This window comes from Aulonocara sp. 'chitande type north' Nkhata Bay, linkage group LG7 (assembly GCF_057382095.1).
Source record: "Aulonocara sp. 'chitande type north' Nkhata Bay isolate Kocher_YH1m ecotype deep benthic linkage group LG7, A_spYH_male_GT1.1, whole genome shotgun sequence".
Lineage (NCBI taxonomy): Eukaryota > Metazoa > Chordata > Actinopteri > Cichliformes > Cichlidae > Aulonocara > Aulonocara sp. 'chitande type north' Nkhata Bay.
In genome coordinates, this window is record NC_141350.1 from 65,863,616 (window position 1) to 65,874,501 (window position 10,886).

Below are 10,886 nucleotides of genomic sequence, written 5' to 3' on the forward strand. Positions count from 1 at the left end.
AGTAATGAAAAAGAAAAAAACTACATGTACTTGCGCTGCATTCACTGCTGTTCAATGAGGGCCATCATGCGCCCCCTAGGTGATCTGCAGGCAATTTCTGCATAAATGAGAAGAGTCCGGGCTGTCCGTCCACTCTCACCGCACGCATTCTCTTCTGCACTATTACCCGCCGGCGTCTGCTGTGTAGAAAACCGAGCGCACCTCTCATTCAGGGACGAACAGGAAGTCCGGAAAAAGGAAAAATCTGAGGGAAGGGAAAAGTTACGATTTTATGAAAGATGAGTCGCATTTATCACAACACGTCTCTGCAGAACAAGCCGGTCCACAGTGAAAAGTTTGACCGTGCGTGGTGTCCCTCTGCGTTTGAGAGGTATGTGCTCGCGTTCACACGCTACAGTGTTTCCCCTGTGAGGGGGCAGCACCAGACTCCGTCAATAAATCCCTCGGTGTTCCCAGAGAGCAGATCTGTGAGTTGTACACTGTTCAAAACATTTTAAAAATGAAATTATGTCGGGTATATGCAGCACAGCGCAGTGTAGGTGGATGTACGACCAGCAGTATCAGAGCGCCCTGGCTGCACTTCCTGTTGTGGCCACTAGAGGCTGACACAGTATTGACTCCCGTGTTCAACATAAACGAAAAAAAAAAAAAAACACGTTTGCAACGTGGTACAAAAACAGATCATTTCACTCATGGTAAAATTGTAGCTGCGATAATCAAAGTGCTTTAGATGACATTGTAGAACTAACACGAGGCATTTTCTCAAGGTGCAGAAGTGAATTAACAAACTCATCACACACTAGAGCAGCTGGGGCCACAAGTGTGAACTCCTCCTCAACGCTTTTCTATTTGTTTTGCATTTTTCAAGGAAAACCATGCTTCAAAGCTAGCCGCACCGCCTGATAAGTGACTGCGTTGTAGCTTCAAAGAGACACTAAGCTGTTAACCAAACAGCTAACATGGTTTAATACTGGAGTGACTTAACATCAGTTTAGATGTTTCACTTTTTTTTTTATTACAAAACTGTATTGCTTCCTTTTACTTATAGTTAGAAAGAAACTAATAATTCCACTGAGGGTCACGGTGTCTTTTTTGGATGAGCCGGACCGTGGGGCCTGACTATAACAAAGCCAGGCTAATAGGGATCACTGGACTGAACCTCTTGACCCCGTTTGGGCCTTTTTCAGCATTTTGATGTAATTATCTGGGAAATATTTGCTCTAATGTGAGGTACAGAGCATCAAAGAAATTTGAAACTTTCACGTGGAATTCTAGTATGTTATTAACATAACTAAGAGGGAATGCATCAATAAAATGCTCTCTATCAGTGTTGGGTAAGTTACTTTAAATTAGTAACTTAGTTACATTACTAGTTACTTCTATCAAAAGTAACTCGGTTACTTCAAGTTACTTGTTACTTTCAGAGTAACTAGTTACTAGGGAAAGTAACTTTGGTTTTACTCAGAATTCTCTTGTTAATGTGTTGCTTCCATAACTTTGCCAGTCTTCTAGCTTGCTTACTTGCCACAAGTGCACTGTGCCACCTACCAATAGAAAGGAAAAAATAATGTGCACATTTCCACGAGAGAAATCCCACGCCTGATTCTATCCTAGCCTGCTTTTTACATCCAACAAAAAAACTGCAGTCGTGGTGCTTTCGATTGTACTCAGAACTCGGAAATTCTGCCTTCTGAATAGGAAGATGTAGGTAACACCAGACTGCAGATGAGCTGCATACAGAGCTGGACTGGGACAAAAAATCGTCCTGGGCATTTTGACTAGAGACCGGCTGCCATTATAGTAAAAATCATAAAGCCTTTGAATGAAAACAAACACTGTTCTGACAGTGATGTTCACTGTTCTGATGGTATATATGCATCAATCTATCAATTGTTTGTTGCAAGATTCAGATAATTATTTTTTTAAAAGTGAGACATTTTAAATGAGAATAAGAAAGTATGTCTTTGTGCCCACCTCTCCCTGTTAATGCCCTACCTGCCCCCTGGCAACACTTTGCTAGACCCGCCCCTGCACAGTTACCAGCTGTCAGCTGCTTAGAAAAGGATCCTGGGGTTATTTGTCTCTCAGAAACAGTTGATAACTTTCCTTCAACTCATTCATGTCACCTAAAAGGTAAACCTGTTTCTCCATCACCTGCCCATCTCTGATGATTCAGTAAGGACATCTCCTGGTTTCATCTTCATGTTTCACTCTCATCACATATTCAAACCGATATCATGACCAGCAGCTTTACAGCTGTGGCTCCAGCAAACATCAGCTGATACTAGAAATTAATATTAAATATATTCTAACAGCAGCTTATTAAACTTAAACGTGCTGCTGTTGTTTACCGCGACATCCGCTGGTTTCCTCTTTCTGGCGCAAAGTGGGTGATAAACAAACAAGAGAGAAAAGCCAATCAGCTGATCATTGATCAGTTTCATGATTGAGTAGATACAGGAGAGGGAGGGGGGAGAATGAGAGAAGAAGAGGCAGCTGTGCATCGTAAACACAGAATAACTCCAGCTTTGTGTCTTTTTCATTGTAGCTGAAGTCCAGGACAAAATGTTCCTTTTCACCTCAATACGAAACGCGTAATATTTTCTTTGAATACGAGACGATTCCGTTTTTTACGGGACGGTTGGCAACTCTAATAATTAACCTTACGAACAAAATAAAGTTCAACATCAGTAACATCATAGCACCCACCCAGCTGTATAAACTCCGTCATGCTAGCTAGCACGCAGTACGGAAAAGTCAGCATAACGAAAATAAACTCCACCTAAACTTGGTTCATATCTGACCCAGAGAGACTGCAGGTCATAACTTCTTACCTGAAGTTCAGTTCACCTGACACTCGGACCGGCGCCTCGGGTCTCTTTTCCTTCTGCGTCCCCTTTCCTTCATCCACCTGCTGGCCTCCACCACTTGCTAATGTTACTGAATCTGTGGAAGCTCCGCGATAGCCACCACACGAAGTAACGAATAACGAGCCTACCTAAATCCCAGTAACGAGTAACGCGTTCCCGGTTTTGGCATAATAACTAGTTACCGTGCTCGTTACCACAATAATAACGTAGTTACTGTAATGCGTTACTTAATAACGCCTTAGTCCCAACACTGCTCTCTATACTTGTTCTACATACGTTCTATGTTCTATATACTTTTTCAGTTATTTTTATTTTATCTAAGAAGCCATTTTTTCTTCTTGCTGACAATATTTTCACTTTAAAGGAAGTGAGTGAGTCTACCGGTAATCAGTCAGGCTCTATTCCTTTGTAATTCTAAACTCAGTCGGTAAGACTAGGAAAGAGTTATATGACTCTGAGTAGATATTACAGTATGTGGCCAGTAAAACTGCTGGTGCTGGAGGCCAGTAGGGGAAAAATGTAATATTGGGAACTGCACATATTGTCTGCCTACAGCAAGCTTGCAGACTGATCCCCTGAGGTTTTGATATAACAGCTAACATGTGGTAAAATTCAGGGACTTTAGACATGCCGGGCTAAGACTTCCCCTTCATTTTGCTTGCCTGCTGCTGGCTGGATGTAAAGTGATGTAACTTTGATCACAGTGTGTGGACGAGCTGCCAGTTCGTGGTCTTTGCTAGATCCAGTAACAAAACTACTGTCATGTGACTAAAGCAAATGGAAATGGTGAGTTTGGGTTTCAGAGCACAGTCGAACTTTTACTGCATTGGTTTGTTCTGAAAAACGTTTGAATGCCTTTATTCTGTAGGATTTATGTGTGCTATGAATCATCCTCCCTGCAGTTCTAGTTCTGCGTTTAACTGAGTCCCTATTCAGCACTCAGTCCCAATAAAACAGCACTTTATTTCGCCAGTACACATTTAGATACTCATTATTGTTTTTCTACACAGTGGCCCTGGAGTGCTTTTAGAAGGGAAGCTGCTCGATGTTTCCAGACATGCAATCACTGACAGCAACAATCAAAAGGTACAGTAATAAAACCATCGGTTATAAGAGCCCAGCATGACGCCTTCTTCTCAGTAGATGCAAATAATTGTAAAAAGACTGTGAGGGTTTTCAGGTCACTATTCGAGGAGCAGGCATTGGTGATAATAAGCAGAAATAAGTAAAGCTGAAAACCACTGGAAGGTATTTATTCATCCTTCTGTCACCTGCAGGTACGTTTCTACGTGCTGTACATCCAACCGAGCCGCATCCATCAGCGGAAGTTTGATGCCAGTGGAAAGGAAGTGGAGCCCAACTTCAGTGACACCAAAAAGGTCAACACTGGTTTCCTCATGTCCTCCTACAGTGAGTACACTGGAGTTGGATCTGCTGGCTGTGCAGTGTCAGAATAGGCCGAGCAAGACATGAGGTGCGGTCAGGTGCAAACTCTAGAAATCTCCATTTATTTGTATGACGAGAACTAGCTGCAGTTCAGTTCCTCAGTCTGATTGATGAGATGTAATAAATACTTTTTTGTTGAGGTCTGAAGTAGAACAGATCAGTAGTGCAGCATGCAAACCTGAAAAGTCTAACCCTGTCCTACAATTCACCAACTTCATGCAGCGACTTTTACAGGAAGGCAAGCAGCGATGATTGCATGCTAATGCTAGCTCTGTTTCTTAAATACGCCACTGATATGTAACAAGAAAAAGCCTCGTGGGTGCGGAGCTCTTAATTCCCTTCATTTACTTGGCTTCATTGTGTTTTCCGTCTTTACAGAGGTAGAAGCTAAAGGGGAGTCGGACCGTTTGTCTGAGGAGCAGCTGTCAGCCGCGGTGAACAAAGCCGAGCTAATGAAGATAACTGAGAAGCACAGACCCGCTGGGACCTGGGCCTTTTGGTATCCGGAGGCAGACATGGAAAAAACGGACCTGGAAACAGGACAGGATGTACGGTTGAAGACTAGAGGAAACAGTCCTTTCGTATGTGAGTCTGAACTTGATGTTTGTTATTTACTTGCCTGTAGAGCCTTTCTGTGAATTGTCCTGCCTAAGATCTTAACATCCATGTACACCGTCTGTGCTGTCTGCGGTTAGGGTTGGGTCTGAGTTTGGTGACATCGGCCCAGCAAAGGGTCTGTTTATGCTGTAAACTGCTAGTCAGTGTAGTAAAAAATACAAGTTAATAGAAATGAATCACTGCTTAACTGTCTACACCTAAAGCTGCTTATAAGCAGTCGTCTTCTTTGTTTGTGTAACTATTGTCTGACTTGTATATGAACTTGAATCTGCATCTGGAGTTGTAAAACAGGAAGGGGTAGCTTCTGATTTACACCTTCTGTGGTATGCTTTAGTAAACTCTGTTCTGTCACTGATGAACTGCAGACATTGTGTGGATGCATGATTTAAAGGTTCAAGGTTTGCCTTCTTTTGTCATCACATGCTTTGAGACCTTTTCCTCTGTGTATCTAATCCTTTTGTAAAGGCAGATGAAATAATATAAAAGACACTTCAGAGCTTCACAGTCTTTAATTTGATTCAGATTTCCACCAGCTTGCTCACTAGCTTAAAGAAACGGTTGGAAGAAAAACGAATAATACTTGTTGAAACTGGTGCCTGGAAATACAAAGCAACATGCTCCATGTGTTTCAAAACTGGGACGAGGGGACATCGTTTAGGACAAAAATGAACATCGGGTTGTATTTCTCTGCAGAAAGAGAAATTGGTTTATTTTGGAATAGCTCTAGTTATTATGTGATTATTATTTTTTCTTTCCCGATTGCCAAGACTTGGGAGAGCAAAGCCAAAAACCACATGTTCTCACAGCCTACGGCCAGGAGGTTTGGGTCAAGGCTGTCTGCCTTTGTCTATCTTTATCAGTTAAGTTAACACAGTTGGAGTTTTTAAGCCTAACCAAATGCTTTCATTTTACTTTACTGTTCATTTTGAAGTGGCATGCATGTGTTCACTTGGTTAAATAAGTATATTTCTGATTTGTCTGCTTCCATGACAAGTTTAGTCCTAAATTTCACATCATGCTTCAGTTAATTGTACCTGGAGACACCCTGTATGTCAAAGGGCAGATATGCTTCACCATATTTTCTAGTCTTTGGCTTAGAATGAAGTTGGTTTGGAAACATATTCAGCGATGCTTCATCTCCATCCCCCTTTTTGGGGGGATACTCCCACTAGGTTTAAATCTGGGACTCCCCACCATTTGACCTTAGACTTGAAGAAGCTTCTCGGATGAGAGGTGAAACGTCTTCAAGCAAGTTAAAGAAGTCCAGACGCTTTTCTTTGCAAGCTCCTTTGATAACAAAAGGAAAGACACCCAGCTGAACTAAAATGATCCATGTAGCAAACAAAAACTGTTGTGAGCCACCACCCTCATATCGCCTTTGTGCTTTTGGAGCCTTGACCTGACTTTTAAAAACTAATTGGAAATAAATTACACTTTAGCTAAATACTTGTAATTTATTTCCCCAAACCAGGCGGAGCCGCAGTATAAAGACTAAAGAGCCGCATGCAGGTTGCCGACCTCTGGTTTAGACTGATATCAATACCTGTCCTTTGGTTTTTAGCCTGGATTTATTCAGATGTGATGGATATTTGAACATTTATTATCAGATGTCGCCATCTTGTTGCTTTCTTAATTCTGTGTAGAGTTAGAACTTAAACATGAATCTGACATTCAAAGTTTTGAAAACTTTCTCAGATTTTTCAGATTTCTTCTCTATCAAAGTCAGTGAACAGTTAATAATCAAGTTGGCATATCCTTACAGAGGTGATAAAGCTTAAAGAGTAGAATTCAAAGTTGGTAGCTCACTTCGTTTAAGTTCTATAAATGCCTTTAAAAACCTTACGTACTTCTTTGTTTTGTGTCATGCGTAAATAACTTCATTACCTTCTTCAAATTCCAGTCTCTTTGGCCAGAATTGATGGCGGCACAGTGACCAAGTGTAACTTTGCTGGAGACGATAAGGCTGGAGCTTCATGGACAGACAAAATAATGGCCAACAAATCAGACACCAGCAGCACTCGGCAGCCTGGAGGAGGAGGCGAGGGAGCAGAGGAGGACGAATGGGTGAGGACCAAATCTCTAAACAAATGAAATGACTCACATAATATCAGGGATGTAGCCCAGATCGGTGGTTTGTCATTTATTTTTCCTTTTCTTACAAATTCCTGAAAGAGTTTCTTTTAATTTCCTGAAAACTAACTCAAAATAAAGAGCAGCCGCCAAGGCCCTCGCAAGAACAGATCAGGTATCTCTGACAACAGGCGTGACATGGAGTCGGAGACAACGTGAAGGAGGAGCGGGGGTACGTTGTAAAGTTGATTGCAGATGTGCAGCCACTGCAGGAAGGCTGAAGTAGCTTGAATTGATTGCCCTGTATGACAATTACCCAGGGCATGAGGTGAGCCGTCAGCTGATGCGGGCGAGCATTAGGATCTGGTCTGGCTGGAATGCAGCTAAGGCTGAGCTTTGTGGCTTTCCTCAAACAATCATTTTTTCAGCTGCAGTGGAAATGATATCATGCTCTCAAATACCAACGTTATTAAAAATTTCAGTCGTGCAGCAGTTATACTAACAAACATATTTCTGCCTAATTCCACAGCCCACCATGTAACATAAGCCATTTTTCCACTGCACAAACTTCCCAGTGACCAGGATCTGTTCGCCGTGGGGTTAACTTAACTTCCAGGAGATTTATTCTACTCTGTTCAATGTGACTCATTCGCAAAAAGTTTGCAACCTTGGGGGCGGTGCTGGCAGGCTAAGGTGCTACGTGCTCAGGATTGTTTGCTTTTATGATCTATCCAATTTACTTACTTTTTAATTACTGGAAGAAAGTTCTTGTGACAAAAAGGTCGAGTTACTGCAGCTGCAAAGACTCATTTTCCTCTGTTTGTAATGCATTGTGTATGAATTTATGAGATATTGTACAGCCAAATGCAAGCTGATTTTTAACTAAATTATAGGAAATTAGCTGGAAATTACAGGTCAGATGATTCACAGATGAATACTGTATATTCTTAGACATCGTAGTGCATTGATTACACACCTTCTTCCTGTTAAAAGGAGTTTTTCCTTCCCATTGTTGCCAATGTGCTTGCTCATAGGGGGTCATATAACTGATGGTTTTTCTCTGTATTTATCATTGTAGGGTCGACCTTACAATATAAAGCTACTTGAGGGGACTGTTGTTGTGATTTGGTGCTGTATGAATAAAATTGAATTGAATATTGATGTAGCTATCGAAGGCCATCACAGACGAGGGATGTAAGGGGAAAAAAACAAAAGACTGTTTGGAGGTTTGACAGGTCTGTGTGTGCATCAGAGCTTCATAGACTTTATGTGCTGCTGGTGGTGAAAACTGAGGGGCTGGAAAGATCTGATACTCATCCTCCCTGGACTCACTGCATCCAACTTTGAAGTGTCACTAGCATCCTTAGACTGGCCTCATCAGTAGGTGATGCCCTTTGAATCTATTATACTAAAGTGTATGCAGATAGCGAAATGCAGTTTGTATCGCTGCCAACAGGTGTCACAACTGGACTCTGAATAAACGCTGTTTGCATGTGTATCTGATCAAGCTTTAAGATGATGTGCAGTAGTAATTAACTTCAGATTGTTACAACACTGTAGACCTCTCGCTTATAGACTAGTGTATGAGTAACCCATGACTCTATCGCAGATGGCTCGATATCCATAGAGTTGTTGAGGTAGACCTGAGTTAGGTGCCTTCCTGAATGAATATGTGAGAAGAAAGAAATCTGGCCAGCCCCTCAGTTTCCACTGGCAGCCTCACAGCAGCTGGATCACCGGCTTCAACATGACAGAAGCTCTACTAGCCTCTGAATCAAAGCTAGCTGTGTTTCAGTAACTGTTGAGGAGCAGTCAGCAGGTTTTGGACCCACATGTTACTCAGTGTTACACCGAAAACGTTAAAGCAATTTCCATGAGAACAAAGTTATGTCGGAAAGAATCTGTAGGGCTCCTCTCTTGCGGTTGCCTCTCCCATCACCACTGAGGTCAGCGGTTTGAGTCCCTTAATTTTGTGTCGCTGACTGTAGCCAGCTTTTAGCACCGCACTGGTGGAAAACTAGTATTAATAGTCTGGCTTTTGGCACATACGGTCGATATACTTCAGCAGTTACTTTGCTCGTTGTTGACGTGGGTCAGACACGAGGGTCAGGGTTTATTTTGATTTTTGAAATTAGAGTTAAAAACAGGTTGTTAACGGGTCACCGGTGACCTGGTGGACGTTAAGACCACGAGTTCTTTAATGATAGAACAGGTTTTCCCCTTTAAATCAGATGCATATTTAGCTTCTTGACTTCCTTCTTGACTTTTTAGTACAAACAGAACCAGACAGGCTGTTGCTCAACCTGACCTGTGCAAATCCTCTTTACTGCCTCAGACTTTGATTAAAGGTTTCAAACAATATTTCCTGCTAAAATTTATGAGACGTATAAAAGACTTTCTGGAGAGCAAGAATTTTGTGCCGAGGATTTCCTGCAAGAACTTTGCTTTGTGGACTCATAACATCAGTTATTTAAGGAAGTGAGAGAAATGCAGTGAGTTGCACAAGCTATCAGGCCTGTATGGGGGAACTCCACCTTTTTATAGTGTGATCTGGAAAACGAGCTATGATTTGGCCTGGCGTGAAATGGACAGCAAAAACCTTCTGCGGCTGTTATTCAGAACATAATCGAAGCTTTAGACAAACAGAAACCAGAAAGCACTCACTGCCCCTGCTTTGTTTTATCCACAGGATGATTGAGAAAACTGTGTTTCCCACCAGTCTGAACTCAGGGCCCCGATCCAATCTCCAGCATGGACTGGACTTTGACTATTATATCTTGCATATGTTGCCGTAGGGCTGGAAACCTCGCGTCACCTCTACAGTATGGGACTAGCTGTCTTGGAAACTGTGCTCTTCTCTTGTATGCTTCACCACATTTACATGAGTCAACCTGCATGTTCATGTTTTTGAATATGGAGGCCTGCAAAGAATTCATGGTAGTAATGAAGTTTGTAATATCACAAATTCTTATTCTAATTTTAACTGAGAAAAAAGTGACTTTCATGTGACGATTTTACAAATTATTTTTGTTTAACTTTTATGAATTTTATAGACATGATGTTTCCAACCATCTGTTATATTAAAGTGCAGCCAGTGTGCAGTATTAAAGAGCACAGGCTTGAGCATTATGGTTTTCTAAATAAAGATGCAGCATGCTACACAAGTGGAGAGCCCTCAAATTGCAAACCTGTTTTTCTCAACTGGCTTTTTTTTAAGTGCTTTTTGGCTTTGAATACAAGGACCTATTTGGGCCACGTTAAGAAAAAAAATTGATCAATTTAAGAATAAAAACAAAATTTTAAGATTAAAGTTTAAATAATATTTTGAGAATAAAGGAAAGAAATGTGGAAATTAAAAATGTCTTGCGTTAAGTTATTTGTCTTTTAGCTCATAAACACGGAGCGGTGATAATTAAAAAACACTGAAGAGATGGTGCAGAAATCTGCAGCTGATCAGAAGTTAAAAAAACAAACCGGAACCAATGTCTGGCAGTGGACGCATGCAAGGATACCGATGGCTATGCAATAAAGATGGATGTCATATCACGATGAGACAGCTGATCGAGTTGTTTCACTAAATCGTCTACACGAGGCATTTTGCAGAGGTTGCAGGAGCCGTGGCAGTTGTTTGGCTTTAAACAACAATTGTAATCTTCACATTTCAACTTTATTCTCAAACTAGTATTTTGAGTTTCATCTACAAGTTCTGACTTTAATCTCAAAATGAACGCTAATTTCTTTTTTTCTTAATGTGGCTCTAATACTCCTTCGTGGTTGAGCTAAAGGACAATATGACTTTGTGCTTTGAATAAAACCAATGAATGTGTGTTAAATGACGATTGCGCTTTGTTTTTGTGTCAAATTTTAAGGTGGGGATCTAAA

General features: G+C 41.3%; 1 protein-coding gene across 1 annotated transcript; it reads left to right on the forward strand.

The window, feature by feature from the left end:
• The first annotated feature begins 154 nt into the window (after positions 1-154).
• Positions 155-10,833, forward strand: arpin (actin related protein 2/3 complex inhibitor). The gene is made up of 6 exons (XM_086302018.1): positions 155-370; positions 3,881-3,956; positions 4,148-4,280; positions 4,695-4,901; positions 6,835-6,998; positions 9,694-10,833. Exons 1-6 carry the CDS (start codon positions 279-281, stop codon positions 9,700-9,702), a joined length of 681 nt encoding a protein of 226 aa, XP_086158144.1. The 5' UTR covers positions 155-278; the 3' UTR covers positions 9,703-10,833.
• The last annotated feature ends 53 nt before the right edge of the window (positions 10,834-10,886 follow it).